Source organism: Hippopotamus amphibius, chromosome 4 (assembly GCF_030028045.1).
Source record: "Hippopotamus amphibius kiboko isolate mHipAmp2 chromosome 4, mHipAmp2.hap2, whole genome shotgun sequence".
NCBI classification, from domain to species: domain Eukaryota; kingdom Metazoa; phylum Chordata; class Mammalia; order Artiodactyla; family Hippopotamidae; genus Hippopotamus; species Hippopotamus amphibius.
This window is the reverse complement of record NC_080189.1, coordinates 33,869,842-33,894,233: the sequence shown is the minus strand read 5'-3', so window position 1 is coordinate 33,894,233 and position 24,392 is coordinate 33,869,842. Positions and strand designations below refer to the sequence as shown.

General features: G+C 39.8%; 1 protein-coding gene across 15 annotated transcripts in view; it reads left to right on the top strand.

Annotated features, from left to right (window-relative positions):
- Positions 1 to 24,392, top strand: part of ST7 (suppression of tumorigenicity 7) — a 262,062-nt gene that overhangs the window by 211,179 nt on the left and 26,491 nt on the right. For all 15 annotated transcript variants that reach the window (XM_057731593.1, XM_057731583.1, XM_057731580.1 and 12 more), the window contains 3 exons: positions 6,394 to 6,466; positions 7,966 to 8,068; positions 23,902 to 24,052. In XM_057731593.1, the coding sequence (XP_057587576.1) occupies positions 6,394 to 6,466; positions 7,966 to 8,068; positions 23,902 to 24,052 (327 nt within the window). The remainder of the gene's footprint in view (positions 1 to 6,393; positions 6,467 to 7,965; positions 8,069 to 23,901; positions 24,053 to 24,392) is intronic.

Genomic DNA, 24,392 nt, shown 5'->3' with positions numbered 1-24,392 from the left:
GGAGTGAAGCGATGGGTGGCAGGCTGAGTTACAACGGTGACTGATAGGCTGGACTAATGTGCTGAAACCATTAATATTTAATGGGTTAGATTTTAAGACTTAAAATGTAATGGAGTCAAATGTGAAATCCTGCTCTTAGGTTCAAAAATTCTCATGGCTGAAGTAAAAGAGAAAAGACCTGGTTTTGGCTGAAATTGGTTTGAATAGAATTGGGGTGGGGTGGGGTGGCTGTGGACCACACGGCTATAGGAACAAACTGCTCCAGCTTCTCAGCTTCAGGGCCGTCCCAGCTGGTACTCAGAGAAAGGTAGTGGCTGTGGCTCCTCAGACTGCACGTTTCCCCTGAGCTCTGTACTGTCAGGTTTCAGGGATTCAGAGGATTATTTCCACTTTTAATTCTCATATTTTGAAATCACCCATGGCTCCATAACAGAAATAAGTGAGAAGTTCTGAAGACTGTGTCAGTTGAGGGGCCAGGAGTATTTATTTTGGAAAAGATTAGGTTTAGAGGAGATAAATTAATACTTGAAAGACCAACTTGAGAAGTAATCAGATTCTGTTTATTAAACTAGGAAGTAATTTTTAGATGAGGATGCATAGAGAGAATGGAGGGGCCAGAAGGATGAAAGGCCAGTAAGAGAAAGCAGCTTCAGGTGGCACAGGATTGTAGGTTTGGCTTTTTTTTTTCCGATCTTTTTTATTGAGGTGTAAATTACATATTGTAACATGCACAAATCTTAAATGTAGAGCTGGATGACTTTTTACCTATGTGTATACCTCTGTGATCACCACCCAGACTCATAGAACTTCCCATAATCTCAGAAAATTGCCCCTCTAACCCAGAAGTAACCATTTTTCTGATCTCTGTCACCATATATTAGTTTTGCAACTTCATACAGCCACTTTGGAGCACTGTCTACCAGTTTAAACATTCATCTACCTTCTGACTCAATTCCATTTCCAGTTACATATCCAAGAAAAAAATGAGCTGTCTTTTTTTTTTTAAAGAAAAAAATACACAAGAATAGTCACAACAGCATTCTTCATAGTAGTCCAAAACTGGAAAACAGTCCAAATAGCCATTAGCAAGAGAATAAACACATTGTGGCATATCCACACAATGAAATACTCCTCAACAATAAAAAGGAATGAAGTACGGATACATGCTACAACATGGATGAACCTCAGAAACATTCGGAGCGAAAGAAGCCAGACATAAAAGTACACACACTGTGATTCCAACTGTATGAAATTCAAGATTGTAGATTTTAAGGAAAGACTTTCACGACAATTTGATTTTGCATGCTTAAGATGCTTGGAGAAAGTTCTTCCCCTTTCTTAAAAGAATCTGTATGAAACACAAGATGGCAAAGAAGTGGAAGGAAAATTAAACTAACGCCAGCAGTTCATCTTTGCTTAAGTGAGACACACTTATTCAGCATTCCTTGTTTCTACAACGAGTATGTGATCTCTCATTATTTCATTTCCTCCTTGGATTCTAATTCTTAAGGGGACTTTCTGGCAATAACGGCAGCTACACACCACTTATGAAAGACAGAAAAGCACTGCGCAGAGTCTGTTCATACAAAATTGGATTTAGAATGATTTTGAGAGTCTCTTCCTCTCAAATAATATTTCTGAATAAGTTGCAAGCAATATTGGAAAGCAGCTTATTTGTTATTTCCAGCTTAAAACTTCTGATACTACCATTTTCATCACTACTCTTAGTCACCCTATTCCTTTTACCATTTTATCCATTTCCCTGATGGCAAAAGCATAAAGTCATAGTAGGCAGACAAGTCTATGGAGATAGAGAACAGACTAGTGGTCACTGGGGGACATGTATGGGTGGGGAGGGTACAAATAAAGGGGTAGCTTGAGAGAGTTCCTTTGGAAAAGTTGTGTTTTGTTGGTAGTGATGGTTACACAAATCTAGCCTTGGGATAAAATTGCATGGAACCACACATACACAGGAATGCATGTAAAAAATGGTGAAAATGGAATAAAGTCTGTAATTGACTTAATAGTACTGTACCAATATCAATATCGTGGTTTTTTATATTATAATACAGTTATGTGAGTTGTCACCATTTGAGGGAAGCTGAGGGCAGCTTCACAGAACTCTGTGTACTATATTCACAACTTCCTATGACCCTATAATTATTTCAGGATTATAAGCTTCATAATTGTAATAGGCAACAACAACCAAGTCGCAGCCTCTTCTTTTCCCTAAAAAAATGAAAAAGGTAGTATTCGTGGGGCAAGTGGTCCATAGTAATTAGCTTTCTCCTAAGGTAGTGTATATGGTTTTTCTTAAAAGTGAGCCAAAACATGCAGTTCCTGCCACTGGTTTAGATACTAGGCAGTTGTTAGATTAAAATATGGTTAACAATTGTACACCGCAAAAGGAATACACTAACTTTCATAAAGATATGTAAATACATTTTCTAGATCTGTGGACTGACAGCACTTCATGTAAGTTTTGCCTTTGTCTGTTTATGTATCTGTGTCTGGCTCCAGCAATGTGTTGGCCCATGAACTTACTTCTGACAATTTGTAGAAAGAATTCTTCCCCTTAGCATCACTATTATTTTTTTAAAATTCACTTATTACATGTACATCACAGGAAGCTTTGGAAATGCAGGTAAACAATAGGAAAAAATTTGTCTATAATCCCAGCACCCAGAAATAAAAACTCAGTATTTGGTATATATAACCTTTTTGTCTCTGTGCATAAAAATGCTTTTTTAAAAACATGTGAAATCATAATTTTTGTAAACTTTTTTTACTTATTGATATGTACACAACAATGCAGCATTTCCCCAGGTCATTAAATACTTTTCCACCACCTGATTTTTTTTTTTAAGCTCTTTATTGGAATATATTTGCTTTACACTCTTGTACCAGTTTTTGAGGTACACCAAAGTGAATTTATACATATATACACCAGCTGAGGTGCACCATCTGTATTTATACATATATCCCCATATCCCCTCCCTCCCACCCTCCCTGTCCTGGCCCTCTAAGGCATCACCCATCATCGAGTTGATCTCCCTTTGTTATACAGCAACTTCCCACTAGCTATCTATTTTACAGTTGGTAGTGTATATGTGTCTATGCTACTCTTTCACTTCGTCCCAGCTTCCCCTGCACCCCTCCCCCCGTAACCCCTTGTCCTCCAGTCCATTCTCTGCATCTACATCTTTATTCTTGCCCTGTCACTGGATTCATCAGTACCATTTCTTCAGATTCCATGTATGTGAGTTAGCATATGGTATTTGTTTTTCTCTTTCTGGCTTACTTCACTGTGTATGACAGTCTCTAGGTCTATCCGCCTCATTACATATAGCTCCATTTCATTCCTTTTATGGCTGAGTAATATTCCATTGTATATATGTGCCACATCTTCTTTATCCATTCTTCTGTTGATGGGCATTTAGGTTGCTTCCATGTCCTGGCTATTGTAAATAGTGCTGCAGTGAACATTATGGTACATGTTTCTTTTTGGATTATGGTTTTCTCTGGGTATATGCCCAGGAGTGCGATTACTGGATCATATGGTAGTTCTATTTTTAGTTTTTTAAGGAGCATCCAAACTGTTTTCCTTAGTGGCTGTACCAACTTATATTCCCACCAACAGTCCCTTTTCTCCACATACTCTCCTATATTTACTGTTTCTAGATGTTTTGATGATGGCCATTCTGACCGGTGTGAGGTGAGACCTCATTGCCACCACATGATTTAATGCATAGAATTGCACCCTGTGGATGTGCAGCACCTTAGCCATTCCCCTATGATTGGACATTTAGGCTGTTTCCAGTTTTCTACTATTAGAAACAATGTCGTGATGAACATCCTTGAGGCTAAATCTTCATGCACAGTCATGATGGTTTCCCTTAGGATAAAATCTCAGAAGTAGAATTGCTGGGTAGGCCAGATGTTAAGGCATTTGATTTATATTACCAAAGATGTGTCATTTAAAAAAATATGTTGTAAACGAAAACCTTATTTGAACAAGATGCTTTACCTGAAGGGAAATTTAGGATCAGTGTCTTTATAATGATTCATCCCTCCTCAGAGACAAATTGCCATTACCAAATAGATGTAACAGAATTAAAAGAAAAACATTGAAAATATATAAATAAGTTATGCAAGAATTATTCGATTTTTTTAATTTTGGCTTAACAGTGAGAGCAAAATAATATACTGAAGAGATAACAAATGGAATGAACTTCCCACTAGTGGGGAATGGGGTATCTGTATTTCTTCCTTTCCCCATTTGATATTGATTACAATATTTTTTCTTTATTTTTTAAGCATTATGACTGTGCACATATACCAGCATCTTTACATACAATGAAGAAGTAAGGGTACAAGTTTTTTTTAATGGGGAAAATGTACCATAAGAGTAGTAATGTTGCAGGATTGTGAATGGCCTGTCTACGGGTGTGAGGGGGTTAGAGATCCCTTTTGATTAGGCATCTCTAATATTCTGCTGGAATACCTCAATTGTATCTTTTTCTGCATTTCCAACTGGGTGAATGTGTTCATTTGCTTGATTAGGTAACCTTCAAAACAACCTGATCGTTCTCATTGAGAAGCTAAATCCTTAACAACAGGTTAGGTTTTCTTTAGTTTATCAAGTCAGGCTCCATCTGTGCTGCCACCTTTGAATAATTTTGACAGTTATTTTCAGTTTCAACTCCTTTCTGGGACTAATCCTTTGTTCTCACTTCATAGAAAGGTGCTAGATTGACACAGAAGGAACACAGATCACACCAAGAATGGTGGAAGCAGGGCTTGGATAATTTTTAAATGAATGATCTGAACTTAAAAAAAAAAAAGTCTGAACTTTTAAGTAGAATGTGTATTATCTGCAATTTTTTATTATCTTCCAATAACAATCAATAACTGGACCCTAGCAAACAAGATAATTGATTCTTGGATTGATTTCCCATACTGGGAAATGGTTAAATATTTAGATGTTGGAAAAGCAACAAGACAAATCCATGAGTATCTGACTTTTTCTTAGTCATAAGCATACCATTTTTATACTATGCATATGGAACTGAAATTTGTTTGAATGTAATTTATGACATCAGGGTTACAAAGATCTCTTTCCCTTTCAATTCTGCATTGGTATTTTGTCTGATTATTTGTATTTTATCCACATCATTGAAATTTCCCTCAAAGAGAAATTCCTCATGCTGGAATTGGTGGTCAATACTTGTTATTGAATGAGAGATTGTTTTTCTTTTATGAAATTATTTTCTGCTGCTGCTTTTTGTCTAGTTATGGACTTTCCTTTTCCTGCTGTAATGTAATTCTTCTAAAGTAGAAAACAGACCTGCAAGAAACTTGGAGGGCATTCCAGGTGTTAAGAGTTCTTCTAACCTAGAGTGAATTTTGTAGCACCTGGAAATGGCATATTTTTACCTGGTATGAATTAAGAAAGTATTTCTATGTCATAGTATAAATTACAGTGAGCGTTAAAGAAAGACAGTTCTGGTACAAAATAAGATCATAATTTAAAAACAAATCCCCCCTCCCCCCCACCCCTAGAGGGACTACCCTCTTTGAGTTTATCTACTCTCAGTTGTATTCTGTGCTTTTATTTCCCTGTAAACTCTTTATCTGAATCTGGTCCTCGTCCCCACCCCTCTGTCTGAAATTTTCTATACAAACTAAAGGAGCTGTTTTTCTGGGCAACAAATTAGACCTCATAAGAAAGGGGCTTTGTCATGGGCTTGAATGAACAAAATTGTATAATTTTATAAAGATTCATATATATATATATCCTTATAAAGATTTCTCTTTTCACTTTTAACAAAAAACGGAATAAAAATTTCTTGAAGAATAATGCAAAGGAAATGTGGGTTACATCTGACTACTAAAGAATAAGTTTTAAAACAAATTTATTTATCACTAAAAAACCTTATATTTTTTAATATAAGGTAATACAGGTAAAAATAATACGGGTAATATTTTTTCTTCACTTAGTATTTCATATGCCTCTTGAGAAATTTTATAAGTAACAGAGAGGTCCTGTTTGCCTTTCTTGATATCAAGGCTGTTCATGTAATATTTAAATTTATGTATTTATAGCTATTCTCTGCTTAAATAAACTCAACATGTGAAAATCCACATTTTAAAATAGAAGATGATTGCTGAACAGTGTGGTGGATTTTAAACATGAATTATTCACAAAAATAAGAATTATCCTTAGTTTCACATACCACCCAGATACATAAGGAACAGTTGTGTACTGTATACGTTAAAATATTCTGAATTTGTGTTTTATTAGGCTTACATGATTAGAATGCTAGTGTATTAAAAATCATTGCTCTGTTTCTACAAACTTATAACAGTTCCTACTTTTTTTCTTTCGAACAGATATCAGCTTACCAAAGTCGGCAACAATATGCTACACAGCTGCCTTGCTCAAAGCAAGAGCTGTCTCTGACAAGTAAGTGGATAGTAATCTGTGCGGTACTAGGTGCCAGTCTGGACCAAAGGAGATGTGTTGTCTCTGAGGGCTTTCTCTGGAAGTTTTTCTTAGTCTGTGAGACCCCTGCTTATGAGCATGCATTTTCCAAAACCTGCTGATCTTTTCTTTCACTAGTAGAAGGAGGGAATGTGTATCCCTAGGTATTGTAATGGTGTATGGGTTCCTAAAGAGGGATTTATTTGAAATGCCATGCCTCTGAGGTGACTTTTTTTTTCTTTCTCTCTTTCTTTTTTTCTTTTTCTTTTTTTGCTAGACAGTAGATACCAAAAGGCCTGCTTGGGACTTTCACAAAATGCCTTCTTTGATTCATTTTTTTTTTTTTTTGCGTATTCCTCCTCCTCCTCCAGCAGTCCAGAACGGGGTAGTAGTCATAACAAACATGTAATATGGCAAAAGGGGATGGTCATCTCCCATTCTTTACCTCACCAATCCCAGAATAACTCCCCACCTAGGGTCCCTTTACCTTGAGTCACCATCTCAGTGGGACATTTGCCCATTTTATTCAGGCAGGTGACTATGGCATAGAGAATTTCCATAAACACCCGAGATGACTGGCAGGTGAAAGAGAATAGATGGCTTTAACTGGTTTTGAGTTCATAAACGCTTCCACTTCCCGATACACTCCCTTTGTAGCACCGAGAAGCAGATAACAGGAAACGAAAACAGCCTCTGCTGTGTCAGACAGGTTTGCTGTTAAGTGTGTGTGCACTTCAAGACCGAAGTAATTTTCTTTCATTCTTTTTTATCCTGTAGATCGCCAGTACCTACTGCAACATCTTTTCTCCCTACACAGCGACTCCAGCTTGGGAGGGCAGGGCCAGGGTTGTCACAGCTTCCCCTGTGGTGTCTGCCTGCCAAGCACAGCTCTGGAGTTAGCCCTGGGTGTGAGGTGAGAAAGAGATTGCATGGTCTGGTTTTTTTCATTCACTCGGGCAGGTGTCTCGCCCGCAGTTTGGGCATGCACACTCCCCCTGCCGGAACGGCCCCAAGCAGGCTCGCCTGCTGCTGAAGCTGCAAGACTTAACCCTCCGTCGCAGCACTGACATTGGGTTGGGAGCCTCCTTTAAAATTCTCCCCAGTTCTGTTTTTAACCAAGTGCGCTCTTCTGTAACCTAGTTTTCTCTTTTTCCTACACTGTCTGCCCTTGTCAGTCCTACCCCTCCCCTGACCTAAGCAGGTACCTCCTAGAAAACTTAGATTAGCTATTTAGACAGAGAAACTTGACAGCTGAATTTAATTCCTGCCGCAATTAGATGCAAGCACGCTTTCTGCTTCTGCTGGGGTTTTTGTTGGCCTCTGTCTGAGGGGTCACTCAGAGGTTTGATGTAGTGGAGGTTTGGAGAGCTCATGCCTTTGGCTCGCTGTGGTTTTCTGGGCCCTTGATGTGTAGACGCCTTTCCGGGTTAATGCCCAAGCAGTGGTCCCAACTGGATGGTGTTTGTCTTTCTGCTTTTCAGATTCTCTCCCGAGGCTGCATCTCGGCGGGGGCTGAGCACAGCAGAGATGAACGCAGTAGAGGCCATTCATAGAGCTGTGGAATTCAATCCTCATGTGCCAAAAGTGAGTCTGTGGAATCCCCGTAGGAACTTGTTATGATAGCAGAAAGTGTTCAGTGACCACAAGTGTCGTGTCTCGAATATACCCAGTTATAAAAAAATGAATTGCAACCTATGAATGTTGAGGCCCTGTATATCCTATGCTTATTAGCCTTGTGTTTAAGCAAAAGCTACATTCAAGAGGCTTTGGGGCCCGTTTTTGGGCTTCGTGTAGTAAGGGTAAATTGAAAGACCTGGATTAGGCAGGCCGAATCAGAAAGCCTGAAATTGGCAAAATACGGAGATCCCAAGGATGTTGATGAATTTGATAGGAATTTCACACCAGTTATAGTCTTACTTAGACCCTAACTCAAGAAATGAAACTTGTGAATAAAAGAGGTAAAAAATACTAATATGACATTCTGTGTCTCCGTAAATAAATGATAGTTAATCAGTACTGACCAGCAAATAATGAGGAAAACCTCAAAGTAAGAAGAAATATTTTCTTTCGATTGTATCATTTTAATGGGTATATATAGTAGGAAATATTTGTCTTGTTAGCCAAATGACTGACTAATTTATAAATATGCAATATTTCCCATATTTTTTATGAATTTGATTTTAAGGGAGTCACATCAAGGCAGAGGATATTTCTATAATCTTTTATTTGGAAGAGGAGTGTGTTCATGATTTACCTGTGTTTGAGTACCTACTTTGTGACAGGCACATTGTGGAGGGCCACTTTCAGTTTCTCGATATTATAAAGCACATTTTAACCTCTAGGAAACTATTCCTGCAGTTCGCATCAGGTACTACAAGGCCATTTTCTTGGCAGAATGTCTGGTGAAGACTTTCAATGGTGAAAAATGGCAAAGGAAGCCTGTTTCCTTGTTTTGTTGCAGTTCTGTAGTAAAAGGGTGCGGTTGGGTGCATATATGTGTGCCTGTGTGGTGATTTATGGAGTTACCTACTTTAATTTATTTTGTTGATATCCAGAGTGACAGAGATAAGTGATCTAATATCATTCCTGAGGTTTTACTCAGGTCATGGCCGTCCTTTCACTAAACAGGAAATTGAAGAGTGGTGCACGGTGCCACATTTGCAGAAGAATGCATTTATCCACTCTAGTTTGTGGTTAATGACCAACATAGTATTTGTAGACTTAGGTATTGTATATAGGGTGGTATAAAATATCTCTCTTAATTTGATGTTTTTTCAGCTAAGTTAAAAATGTTTATTCAAATATGATTAAAATATAAAACTAATCATGAAAATATTGTCCTGAATTACAGTAAACTTAGGTCATAGATTAATATTTATTGAATGCCATTCTCTTAACTGCAGAGCTATTTTATGACCATAAGTAAGGCTCTTTTAAAAATGGTATTGGGCAATAGAGTCCTAGATTCTGAGACAAAAACTTGGGTTCCAGTTCTGGCTCTGACATTTACTAGCCATGGGATCTTGGGCTTACCATCTCTGAATTCAAAGTTTTCCCTCATCTTCCAAATGAAGATAAAAATATAAGCCTCACCTATCTTCTGTGATAAAGATAAAGTGAGATAATATATTCAGAGTTCTTTGAAAATACTTGCGCACCATATGTTCATAGATTATTCAAATTATTGATATTTGGCTTGTTGGCAGATCCTCAAGTAAGGGACCTGATTCTTAACTTTTCCAAGTATACCAGCCTGAGCCTTGTAATCCTGGGACACGAGATAGAAAACTGGAACAATACTTGTTGGTTAGATGTTTTAAATGAAGCTATTGTTTAATTCTAGATAATGGTCTTAAATAGTTGAGCCTCCAGAAGAGTGGTAAAAGTCCTAAGAAATAGTTTAAAGCTGCCATGGAAGAATTTGACTCTGTCAGCTAGCATTCTACTTGCAAACTAGAAGTCTTCTAAAAGTGGAAATAATTTGATTTCACTCTACCTTCTAATCATTAAACCAAGAGAAGATAGGGTATGTAAGTAAACTGATTCTCCACCACTTTGCTTTGTTGGTGATTGTGCTGAGGGGGAAACTTATTTCCATATCTTCCTCATTATTGGCATTTCTGTGGGGAAAAGGCCGAGTCACTGACCTCATGTGTTCAGAATTAATCACAAACCTCTGGTACACCTGTACCATATGCAGGGTACTATATACATCTTTTATACGTATTCTGTTTGTTGGACTGCTTGCTAATACTTTAGTAGACATGCACACAAACATGTGTGTGTGCACACATGCATGTGCCCATGAGTGTGCACACCTGCACATGCGTGTGTGTGTGTGTGTGTGTGTGTGCATGCCTTTTCAGGCAGAGAATAGCCTTAATTCTAATGAGACATCAATGGAGGTGTGTAAGACTCTTGGTGTAAGAAGGGGCCTTAAATATCATGTAGGACACCTTCCCATTTTAAGCTTAAATCTCTCCTCATAATGATACTATGATAATTATGTTTATTATTGGTTTCTCTTAATGTTTACTATGTGGCAAGCACAGTGCTAACTGAACTACATATGCATCTCATTTATGTTTTATGACAACACTGTGAGGTGTATCATATTATTATTCCTGCTCCATAGATAAGGGCACTGCAGATTTGGAGAAGTTAAGTAATCTGCTCTTGGTCACACAGTAAGTAAATGACAAAGCCTGGACTGATTCTGGGTTATCCAACTCTTAAATAGCTCCCTCCACTGCCCCCCAGATCCCATCAGGTGGCAGACCTACCTAGGCTTGAACCTTCAAATGATAGTGGCCACACCTCTTCCCAAGGCACTTGATTCCTTGTGGACAATTCAGATTTCTTTAGAATATTATCATGTCTTAAACACTTCCATAGCTTCCTTTTCTCTTTCACAGGAAGTTGTCAGTGGCCCACCACAGGAATTTTCAGTATATACACACTGTTTTACCCAATTATAGTCTGCTTGGAAGGAAAAAAAATACCAAATATAATAACTGTGAACTGTCTTCCATAAATTTCCAGCTTAGTTCCAACTGGTATCCCAGTAAGCATAGTTAATATTTCAACATCCACTGATGAATATTAGTTATTTACCCCAAGAGGGTTATTCTTAGGAACTCTCTTCACCTGCAAACATGAGAAATAGAGAGTTTTGCTCCTAACCACACCACAGGACTGGGAAATAAATAACAGTAGTAAAAAGCCGTGGATCTCTGTTCTGAAGGAGAGTCTCTGAAGTCGTTAGATTCTAAACATGAGGATTTCTGAAGCTTTAGATTGCAGCAGATTGTAAGGAGGAAGCAGCCCATAGACTCATACTACAAATCGAATTGTGTTACTCCCCTCTCGAGGAAGCACAGCTGTGCCCCCAACCCTGGGGAAGGTACCACCTCCTTGGATGGTTCTTCAGGACCCCTCATGATCTAACCCAACTTATTTTTCACTTTTTTATAGCTCCTTCCAACAGTTCACTTATTGATTCTTCTCCTCTTCCCTCTTTGCTTCCTCTGAGGCAATCCTCCTCATCCTTCACCCCCAGCATTAGAAGTCACCACCAGGAAGCCTGTACTTTCCTTGTCCCAGAATCAGTCTTCCCCCTCTGGTCTCTCACTACAGTGCATTGATTATGTGCCTACTGTTCACCTCTTTTGGAGAATGACTAGGGATGTTAGGATCTTAATCATGCTGGTGATTTTAAAGAACTGGGTACACAGTTCAAGAAGACAAATCTTTAAACCGTTAGAGGAGTTTCCCATTTAATGTGATTAAAATAGGAGTTTTGAATTTAAAGAGAGTTTCTCCATTTTTTAAAGAAAATTTCACTTGTGTGATGTTGGATAAATGAAGGGCTAAGTTCAGCTCGGTTCTGTATCTTCATCTATATATTATGTTGTATTGCTATATATTGTTTAGTAGAATTTTAGCTTCAGTTTTTTTCTTCCACTTCCCCTGCAAATGTGCTTCCCCGCCTTCCCTGCTCTTGCTCAGTTTGACAAGGTTTACATGGGAGGGGCACATTTCTATCAGTGATCCATTACTTTACAAAGATCTAAGTTAATTAGTGCTTATGTGCTCTTAATATGCTACACCTCCATCGCAAGGCTCTCCCTGTGAAGAGACACATTTTTGGTTTGGAGAATGTTGCATTCACTCTTTCAGCGTGCTAAAGATAAGTTTCATTTTGACAATTTTCAAAAAAAAGACTAAATTATTGGTTTGCTACAAGCAGTATTGAATATGGTTTTTCCCTCTGTTGTGGTATTATAAAAAATTTTTTATATTTGAGAAAAGATTAAAGAAATCGTTCATAATCCCATCATATCTAGTCATATTTAAGACTATTTTCTTTTTTAAGAACTTTTATTGAGACATAATTGACATACAATAAACTGCATATATTTAAAGTGTACAATTTGATATTTTTTTTCTTATTAGTAACGTATGTATGGCAATCCTAATCTCCCAATTCATCCCACCCCAACCCCTCCAGCTTTCCCCACTTGGTGTCCATATGTTTGTTCTCTACATCTGTGTCTCTATTTCTGCCTTGCAAACCAGTTGATCTGTACCATTTCTCTAGATTCTGCATATATGCATTAATATACGATATTTGTTTTTCTCTTTCTGACTTATTTAAGACTATTTTCTTCTAGCCTTTTTTCTATGCATTTTTAACATTAGGAATCATCACATAACATATTCATATTTTTATTTTTTTAAATATTTATTTATTTATTTGGCTGCACCGGCTCTTAGTGGCAGCACGCGGGAGCTTCGTTGCCACGTGTGAGATCTTCATTACGGCATGCGGGATCTTTAGTTGCAGCGTGCAGGATCTAGTTCCTTGACCGGGAATCAAACCTGGGCCCCCTGCATTGGGAGCACAGAGTATTAACCACTGGACCACCAGGGAAGTCCCAGTGTATTCAAATTTTTGAAAATTAACATGGGACTCTTCAGTTGGACTTTATGATTTGGGGGTATATTTATTCCTTCTGGGGGAGGATCATCAGATTTTCAGAATTCTTTGACCTTAAAATGGTTATCCTCTAACTTAATGATAACATCTAAGTCTTTTAGCCTTGTGCCTTCAAACACTTAAAAATATTCTCTGGATGATTTACTTCCTTTTTTATTATAAAAAGCACATAACATAAAATCTACCCTCTTAACAAATTTTTAAGTATACAGCACAGCATTGTTAACTGTAAGTGCATTGTTGTATAGCAAATGTCTAGAACCTTTTCATCTTCATGACTGAAACTTTATACCAGTTGAATAGCAACTCCACATTTCTCCCTCCTCCCAGGCCCTAGTAACCACTATTCTATTTTCTGCTTCTATGTGTTTTACTATTTTAGCTACCTCATATAGGTGGAATCATGCAGTATTTGTCCTTCTGTGACTGGCTGATTTCACTTAGCATGAGGTACTACAAGTTCATCCATACTGTAGCATAAGACAGGACTTCCTTCTATTTAAGACTGAAGTATGTTTGTGTGTGTGTGTGTGTGTGTGTGTGTGTACATCACATTTTCTTTATTCGTGCATTTGTTGATGGAAATTTAGGTTGTTTCCAATTCTCGGCTATTGTGAATAGTGCTGCAGTTCACAGGGGAGTGCAGATATCTCTTCAAGATTCTGTTTTCAGAATCCCCAAAAGTGTGATTGCTGGATCATATTTTTAATTTTTTGAGGGGTCTTCATATTGGCTCCACCATTGTATATTCCCCCCTAACAGTGCACAGGAGTTCTAGTTTCTCTACCTCCTTGCTAACACTTGTCATATTCTATTTTTTTGATAGTGGCCATCCTAACACACATGAGGTGATATCTCGTGGTTTTGATTTGCATTTCTCTGATGATCTGTGATGTTACCTTTTCATGTATCTGTTGATCATTGTATGTCTTCTTTGGAGAAATAGCTATTCAAGTCCTTTGCTCACTCTTAAATCAGGTTATTTTTAACATTGAGTTGTAGGAGTTCCTTATTTATTTAGATATTAACTCCTTTTCAGATATGGTTTACAAATATTTTTCTCCCATTTCATAGGTTGCTTTTTCACTCTGTTGATTGTTTCCTTCAGTGTGCAGAAGCTTTTTATTTTGATGTAGTTCCACTTGTCAACTTTTGCTTTTGTTGCCAGTGCTTTTGATATCATGTCCAAGCTATCATTGCCAAGACCAATGTTAGGAAGTTTTTCCTCTATGTTTTCTTCTAGGAGTTTTATAGTTTCAGGTCTTACAGTTTAGTCTTAATGCATTTTGAGTTGATTTTTGCCTGTGGTGTAAGATATGGGTCCAATTTTATTCTTTTGAATGTGGATAACTAGTTTTTCCAGCACCATTTGTTGAAGAGAATGATTTGGTTCTTGCGTCTTCTAATTGCAGACATCAGGTTGTGGTCATCTCCAATGGTGAACCTCTTTGGGCATAAAGATTTTTTGGTCTTTAAGATTATTTTCTTAGGATAAATTTATGGAATGAGAATGACTGAGTAGAATATAGAAGCACTTCAGGGTTCTTGTTATTTATTGCCAAGTTGCTTACCAAAAAAAACTGTAGCAGTTTACACTCCCATCAGCTGGTGACTCCTACTTTTCCATTTCACCATACCCTCACCAGCATTTAGCAGTTTGTCTACAACCAGAAAACAAAAACAAAACAGAGAGAGAGAGAAAGAAGGAAAACAAAACAAAAAATTATGATTTTATTAAGTACAGATGGAATTCTGTTCTTTTAGTTTGTATTTCTTTGCCACTGCTAGTAACATGGAACATTGTCAGCCATGTGCATTTATTTTTGTCTGAATTGTCAGGCCTAGTATGTAGACTTCCTATTATTACTGGGAAAACATTCATACAATGATGGTGCAAAGGGTACCAACATAAATGTAGGCAGACCCATCAAATATCATTGAAATAGTTAAAAGTGTTCGGAACAAGGACTCCCACTTCCTGTCCGTGGGACCAGAGGGAGGTATGGGAAGGAAGAGTTAATTAGCTCCCTGCCTGTCTCCTTTCTGATAGAATGGGGGTAAGAATAAAGGCTTCATAAGATTGATGAAAAGTAGGTGGAATTACAGTGTGTAACTCGTTCAGTGCATCGTAGATGCGCGATATGCGCTGGCCCTTTCATCACCTCCTCCCTGTACCTTCAGCTCTATTTTGCACTTGAATGCTGGGTGGACGTAGAGGCTGCCTAGAAACATGCTTTAATGGTACTTCTTGGACCACCTTAGTCCAAAGAAGGATAGCCAGAGAATGTAACAGTGGCGCTACAGTGCCCTAACCTGAAGTACCCACAGGTTCTCCTCAGGCCTCCAGATTTTAGAGGAGTCTCTAGCATGTTCTGGCTGTAGCTGTTGTCTTCAGGGATCTCCAGTTTGTAACTGCTGGCTGAGTCCTTTGCTTGTGGCTGATTAAGAGCTACCCATTTCTGACCTCTGCCTTATATTCTTGTTCTAGCATAGCCATTCCTGCTCCCCGCCACCAAAACAAAAACAAACAAAAAAGCCCCAAACAAAATAACAACAACAAACTAATAACGATTTATTATTTTTAAAGCAATAAACAATTTCTCCCTCCTAATGCAATGTGAAACCTCAATGAACAAAGTAATTAAAAGTAGAACCACTCTGTTTGAAACTGGGATGAGAATGCTGGTAGCCCTGCAACCCCACGGCACCTCTGCATACAGTTTAAATAACAGAAGCCTGTGAACCATCACCACCACCACAGGAAAGCCCGAAAACCCCGAGCTTGCAAGGTCCCACGCATGGAACAGGAGGCCCCACACCCATTCTGAGCCTCAGCTGCTTGGAATGCTTAGGTGTTGTGGGTGGAGCTATTGAGGGAGAAAAATCACCAGCACCGATGGGGGAAAGCTTTCTTCATCTTGCCTAAAATCCCAGCACTGTTAAACCTCAGGCTCATCTTATTGGGCCCACCCAGGGGCCTGCAGGGGTGCGGTGGGCACCCTGAGGGTGCTGGCGGAAGGGGGCTCGACATGCTCCTAATGCTCATTTACCAGCAGAGCAGCCTGAGCCTGACAGCGTATTGAGGTGAAGATCTAGGTTTTAAATTATATAGGAGTATGGGCTTCCTAGGTGGTGCAGTGGGTAAGAATCCGCCTGCCAATGCAGGGGACACGGGTTTGATCCCTGCTCCAGGAAGATCCCACATGCCACGGAGCAACTAAGCCCGTGCACCACAACTATTGAGCCAGTGCTTTAGAGCCCATGAGCCACAACTATTGAGCCCATGTGCTGCAACTGCTAAAGCCCATGTGCCTAGAGCCTGTGCTCCACAACAAGAGAAGCCACGGCAATGAGGAGCCCGTGCACCACAACAAAGAGTAGCTGCCACTCACCACAACTAAAAGAAAGCCTGCGCATAGCAAAAAAGATCCAACACAGCCAATAAAATAAATAAATAAATAAATAAATTAAATTATATAGGAGTATGGAGGGAAAGTGGTGAGAAAAATGCATAGGAAGGAATGAAGAATGTTATGACAGAAATGCATTCCCATTAAAAATTTGCGTTTTTTTTAAAAAAGCTCATCTCATGTTAATCTAAAATTTCATGGGGATTTCAAGAGACTTGTGGGGGAAATCACCCTGGTAAATGTATATGCTAATGGAGTATCCATCCACAGGACCTTGTTATAGTGATGGAAATTCTGTTTCTTGCAAACACTAATGCAATCCTCCCTTTATATCTTGGTAAAGCTGATTGACAGAGTATAAAATTGCTTTTTAATCCAATTTAGGAAACAAAATGTGTAGTGGGTTTTAACATTTAAAAATGCTTGAAGCGTGGAAGCAGAAACTCAAAATACCCTGGCAGATTGTCTATGATATTGTATATCAATGGTATATTTCAGAAATATTATTATTTCAATATAAGTTTCTTTGAATTGAGTCATATTTTGTTCCAAAGCTTTTTAGATTAGAGTAAGAGAATGTATTGTGGAAATATGACCCGGAGAAAAATAAGCAGAAACCAGTTTTTAGCAACATTTCTCGGGAATAGAAGGTTTCTAAGCGGTCTCTTTCTTTAACACAAAGCACTGTAGCTGCTCCCACCAAGACCACTTCCACCAAGGGCACCCCCAGTCATCCTATCTCATGTCTCCTCAGCATTGGGTCCCACTAGCCACTTTTTCTATCTTGAGGTCACCTTGGCTCCTCGCCACCTTCTCCCTGTGCCACTCTGGCCTCTCTGAGCACTATTCTCCTACAGTGCTTCCTCCCTGTCCACCCTCAGGTTGGTTCTCACCGAGCTCTCCTTTCCTGCCTGAAGCCCGGGAGACCTCGTGTGCCCACTGCTTCAGCCTCTGCCTCTCCCCGCACACCCAGGCCCGTGTCTCCAGCTGCTCTCCCAAGCCTCAGACCTGCACACCTTCACTCCTCACTTCAGGCCATCACTCCAGAGATGTTCTGCAGGCACTTCAGTTATTTTTGTTACCTTCCTACCACTAAGCCTTTTTCTCCTCTGGTGTCTTCATCTTAGCTAATGATCTCACATTATTCTAGTTTCCTGAACTAGAAACATCACAGTGACCTTTGATTCCCTCTCTTGCCCTCAGATTCAGGCACTGAGTCCAGGGGAAGTCCCCCTCCTCAGTTTCATCACCCCTCACTCAGACAGTGACAGGAACCTTTTGACCTTGTTGATTTTAATCTCTTCCCTATCTGGTGCTCCTACACGTGACTTGCCCATTTCTTTCAAAACCACAAACTGTACCAACTCACTTCCCAATTGCCTACTGCAGAAGTTTGCAAACTGTCTCCCTAGGAGCCATAAGGGTCTTCAGTCTTCTTGTGGGTCCCTCCCCAAGGTCCCCCACAGCTTTGTTTTATATCAGTTTCCTATTCTGTTTTATGTTTCTTTTTCTTTTCCCCCTTTGAAGAAATTTTTTGGTGTCTCAAAGTTTGAAAACCACGGAATCACTTGGGGTAAAGGTCACACTCTGGAGCTTATCATGCAAGGCCTTTTACAAACACTTTTCCTGCTTCGCTCCCTTGGAGAGTTCCAGCACAGGTTCTGTTACACACAACTTGTGCAACCTGGACAAGCTATTTAACTTCCCAAAGCGCCCATTTTTCCATCTGTAAAATAGGAATATTAATATCAGCTCCCTCACAGAGTTGTAAGGAGTACCTGAGATGAGGATGCTTGACGGTGTTAGTGCTTCCTCAGCGTTGGCAATTCCCGTCATGTTAGTTCTCAAGCACCTCAAGCCTGCAGGCCCAGTGTGCCCTCTGAGGCTTTGGTGCCCAGCTTTGCAGTGGCTTCCGCTTCCCCTCATCTTTATAGGTAAACTCTTGTTTATTTAGTGAGACTGACTCGCATTTTCCTTGTTCTGTGAAGCTGTCCCAGAGAGAGTGCTCCCCATTTGCTTCCTGAGTACTAAGTATATAGACCTCTCACTAAGGCAGTCATCATGCTGAATTTTATTGTTTCTTTGTGCATGCACACTCACACACACACACTCCTACAAAGATTGGGGATCACCAAGGTAGGGACCTGACCTGATCATGTCCATGCCCTGGCAGTGAATTGTGGATGTGCCGTATCTGAGCCCTTGGGGTGGACTGTGGGTGCTCCCACAGGTGTGTCATTAGAGAACACTGTGGCCACTGCTGTTTCTGTGCTCTTGGGGGACACTACGGCACTCCCATACCTTTCTTTGGGATACACTGTGGACACGCCCGTATTTTTTGGATGAAGCAAAGTAACTGATGAATAGACACGTGAACCAGCAAGAAGCAGTTACCTTGAGAAGAGGACCCCTGAGTGGTATTACAAACCACCAGGTTGAATTTGGCATTTCAGCTTTGCCGTGTGCTTGTCTTCATATTGGTCAGTTGGTGACCCCTGGCAGCCAGTTCTCTTCAGCTGAACTGCCACTACCATAAAGTTGCTGAAGTATTTTACCTAGAAACAGACTCAATCATCTGTGGGACACACACACACAAGAAACACAACTTAACTTCCACAGTAATTTAAATACTTCATGGTTTTGTTTGTTAGCAAAAATAGCTACTACTTGTGTCCCAGGAACTGTGTGAATGCTTTACAAATATTATCCTATGTAATATTCAAAAGTTAAAACAGCAATATGGATATTTTTATTATTCTGTTTTAACAGATGAGCAAGCTGAGGTTGAAAGAAATTAAATAACTTGTCCAAGGTCTCTTAGCGCAATAGTAGAGACAAGGACTCAAACAGTGGTTCAGAGGGGCAGAGGGCAGATGAGGGGTGGGGGCTGGGGCCGGGGGACCATGCACCTCAGGCCCCATCACAGCCTGGCCTGGGTGAGCCCTGGTTCCCTGCGGCATTTTTGTCCTATTCCAGTGTACGTTTTATTGAGTCCAGGAGGTGGACAGCATTGAAACTCAGAATATGTAGCATGTCTTCCAAGTAGCACTAGTTGTATTCTCTGAACCCTTTACTGATGTTTGTTTGTTTTAGCTCTTTATTGGAGTATAATAGCTTTACACTGTTGTGCCTGTTTCTGCTGTACAACAAAGTGAATCAGCTGTATAAAACAATCTTTCTGGGCACACAGCCTCTTTCAGAGCCAGTTGCGCCAAGCACTGTAGGCATATGGAAAAATTACTCTGGTTATCTTGTCTGTTTGTGTTGTTTGCTTTTTTACGTTCTTGATGCAAGTTTAGAAAATAGTTTTGTATTACATATACACACACATGCACATACAAACACACACACACACACACATATAGAGAGAATATTAAAATGCTTACTGCAGAAAACTTGGAAAGCATTGAAAAAGCACAAAAGAAATTAATCTCCCATAAAATCAAATATTTTGCCACCATTAACATTCAATCTGTGACCTTCCAATGCTTTTAATGTCTACATGTATATTTGTATTACCAAAATCATTATCTGTATGATACACTTGGTTTTTTTCTTCATTTAGTGAAATATCATGAACATTTCCTCATGCTAATATATATTCTTCCACTGCCTGATTTTGGGGAGCAATTTGATAGCCATCATCTAAATGTACTGTAGTTTAGTTAATCTGTTCTTTCTCATTTTGTTTATTCCTATATTTTTGCTGATGATTTTCATATGATGTCTGCTCTTGCTGGTACTGAAAATCCAAAAAGGGGGGTATGGATTTTTTGGCATTACAATCCGTGTGAAGGATAACTTTGGGATCATGCTCATTTTAATTATTATAGAATTTTAAGACCCCAACAGAAGAGACCTGAGCAGTCACCTGTGGTCGCCTGTGACAGGTGAGCCAGCCTTGCTCACAGACCTCCATAAATAGGCACCACTCAGTTCCTCTTTTATCTGTTTTAACATTATCTGTTCCTATCTTGAGCATGGGAACTAGATTCTGACACAAATAGATTTTGAAAAGTTGCTTCCGAAACCTTTGGAAGCCTGTGCTTCAAGATCAATGTGATTTGAGAATCTGGGAAGGAAATTAGAGGCAGGATGGCAGGCAAGACAATGCAGAATGCTGGCTTAGCTAATAGAAGCCAAATAACTATTACAGACAGGCAGGGAGTGTTCTCTGATTTGCAAGCTACAGTTATTCTAATTGATTTGTGCATACTTGTGGATAGGGATCTGCCCTCTTCCATTTATTTTTCCCTGGACAAGTAAGATGTGAAATGTTGTTCCATGCCTTTCTAATTTAAATGTTGCACATGTTGAGAACCGACCTTGCCAGCCATTCTAAGCCTGGCCAGAAACATAACACATTGTTGTTATTAGCCTTCATTATTTGGTTAGAGCCAACATTTTGTTTGGAACTATGCTGCAGTATAAATCTCCTTTATAGATACAACCTATTTCTGCCATAAAGTAGATGCAATGAGAAGGCAGCTGAGTTTCCTTGGTGAGTTGCTCTGGTTAGTCTCACGAGGCGGATGAGACCAGGGATGCTCGTTTTGAGAGACTTCTTGGGAAATGAGATTCATGTTCTTGAGGACTTATAAGTGCACTGAGGAGAAAGACACACAGATAGCTAATGTAGGGCGGTGTGTGAAAAGTGCACACACACAGAGATCAGAGGGAGCTTGGAGGAGAAACAGAGCATTACCTCACGGCTCACTTCCGGCGGCTGTGGACGACGTCCTTGAAGCCATATGCACCATGTTCAGTCTGCAGGCTGAGTAAGCCATCTGTCTCACACACATGTGCACTACTGCTTTCCAAATATGTAGATGCCCTGGTGGCCAACAATAATTTTAAATGAATTCTTGTATTATTACTATTTATTGTAACTTTTTGCCATACTGTATATTTTTGATCAATAGATTATACACTTATAATTTCTATCATGGGCATCTGTGAAATTTTTTCGTATTAAAAATTGTTTCTGTTACTTGAAGAGTAGAAAATTCCATTGTCTGAAGCGGTGCTGTCCATTAGGACTTTCTGTGATCATGGAAATGTCTCTGCATTGTCCAGTAGGGCAGTCATTAACTCCATACAGCACTTGAGGACCTGAAATATGACTAGTGGGACTGAGGAACTGAATTTTTTATTTTATTTGGTTTTAATTGATTTAACTTTAAATAGACACATATTAAATAGAGGCTACCATATTGGACAACACAAATCTAATGTATCCCTTTGTAGATAATTTTCTAAAAGTCCTCCCTCCTTCCCCAAGTTTCCTCTGTCACGCCCCTTCCTAGTTTGTTTAGACTTCTACCCACACGTGGGTGGCTGCCAAGCCTGCTGGTACTCAGGTGCTCCTATTCCTGAAGGTTCCTTAGCCCAAGAAAAGAGTTCTCTCACAGATGCCTATTGACATGACTTTGAAAGCCTTTCCTAATCATAGAAATGAAAAGGAATGATAAGTTACACATTTCTTTCACCTACCATCTGATCCTCAGGAACTTGAAGAGGTTTCTATTTTCCTGGGACACATGAGAAGATAGTGGTTTTCATACTTAGTTTGTTTCAAAGTTCGTAGAACATGATCCTTCTTTAAAAATCGACTATTTGGCAGGCTATAAATAATTATTAGAAGCTCAGAACTCAAAACCTTATCCTAGGGCGCTCATTAAGGAAGAAATTGTCCCTTTCCTTTGTTCTCCTAGTGATTGTTAAAATTAAGCAAAAGGTCTTCCTTCTCTAACTTACACTGAAAAAATTATTAGAGTTCATAGCATTTTACAAGTTATGACTCTTGGGGCCTTCTAAAATCATATGGGCAGTAGCAGCATATGATATAATGGCTTCTGTTGAGGTAAAGTTACGAGACGTTAGCCAAACACCTCTGAACATAACATTCACCTTTATATTTGTATTATGGTAGATATTCATTATAGATATAGCGCTAGTTGGATTACTAGGTAATTCAAAATCGTTATTTTTGTCATGTACTGTTTTAAGACAAGATGAAGGAGGAAAGCAGTAACATGTAGAATTCAAAAAAGCATATGAACTCGTGCTCGAGGATCTCCCATCAAAATAATGACCACCTTTCATGGACTGGCCCGGGAAGAGGTCTTTCTGTTGAGGAGGGCCTTCAAGCCCATCCGCTCTGTAAGTGTGAGGGGCGCATCGCAGCTCTCCATTGCCCTTGGGTTGGGCTCTCTCGCTTCCTGGTCTTCCTGCTTTGAGGCCTAAAGATTGGAGCTTTCTTCAAATAGTAGACCCAGAGCAACCAAGAGGCCAGAATGTGTCCCCCCAGCTCCTGCTGGGCAGTGCACCCTGATGCTGAGTGTGCCAGCCAGAGGGGAGGCTTGAAGGCCACTGCACCCAGCACGCCAGGCGTGTGAACCCACAGCGCAGCGAGGGCGAGACGTTTGTGGGCGTCTCATAACCCCCATTCTGTGTCTCAGGATTCTTCCACTCTTCACCATCGTTCATAAATTTCCTCTGACAGATAAATCCACAGATGACTGTTTCTGACGTTAAAGTTGTTGAACATCTCTTCTCATAGCACCTCCTTTTGCCGTGTCTGTGCCGTTTTCATGAAATGCATCCCTCTGTGGTCTGCTAATCTCCATTTGATAGGAGATACTGGGTTGTTGTGACGGTGCTTGGTGCCACTGTGTGTGTGTGTGTATGTGTGTTGGGGACGAATCTGGAGGGGAGGTAGTGAGGAGTGGGACACGGGGAACGCCAGCCAGCAAAGACAAGTGAGCATTTATTTGCAAGTATAAAATACCAGTCTGAATTTGCTTCTCTTTCTATTCTATAGTAAACAGAAAAGAATACAAATGGAAACTTAGTCTTCTGTGAGCCCCCAGGAAGAATATCCGTTTTTGCCCTGTGCTCCTGAGACCCCTGAAGTGTTTGGGAAAGGAGCCAAAAGAACATTGTGGTTTGGGGCCTGTACCGCTCCCCCCACTTGGGTCTTCCTGTGCCCAGGCTGCCATCCCTCCTCCTCCAGCATCTGAGCATCCATGGGTGACCCTTTCCACAGGACGAGGCCCTTCTCCTTGATACATCTGTGTAGAAAAACTAATGGGCAGTGCTAGTCATCCTCAAGTCTCTCTAGTGCAATTGGTTTAGTCACGTGACTTCTTAACCTTCATGTGTTTTATATATTTTCATTCTGGCTACAAAATTATACTAAATTATTGTGTCTTCTAAATTTTCCTTTTTGCTATTTGAGTCTGTCTATATATTTCTTTGATTAGAATATCTTAGCCTGAAAGCCTCTGATCTTCACTGTAGGAAACTAGTACAAGGCTAATTATCTGTCAGCAAACTTTGGATTGCTGGATGTTTCAGTAACTGCCTTCAAATGTAGTAATGAGGCTGTAGGTTTGATGAAATGCTTATGAGCAGCGGCTTTAGGGAAATCAACCACTCCATTTTCAATACTGAATTCCAAATTGCTGTGTATTAATGCATCTGTCTCCTGCCTTTTTCTATTTCAGTACCTACTAGAAATGAAAAGTCTAATCCTGCCCCCAGAACATATCCTGAAGAGAGGGGACAGTGAAGCAATAGCATATGCGTTCTTTCATCTGGCGCACTGGAAGAGGGTAGAAGGGGCTTTGAATCTTCTGCACTGTACGTGGGAAGGCAGTAAGTAATTTTCTTTCTTTGAAATGTTTTTTTAAAGCATGAAAAGATGCTAAAACTTTTTACCCTGAGTGTTCATGATGAATGATGAAGATTTGCATATCTATGGCTCTCCTACTCTGTGATATTCCATCACCAAGAGATGGTTAATTACTCAGGCTCTCAAGTTTCCCAGTGGCGGTGGGTGTTACTGTGGTGATCCCATCTTTTCAGCTCAAAAAGACGAGTTTAAATTTATTTATTTATTTATTTGCTTATTTTATTGGCTGTGTTGGGTCTTTTTTGCTGTGCGCAGGCTTTCTTTTTAGTTCCGGTGAGTGGAGGCTACTCTTTGTTGTGGTGC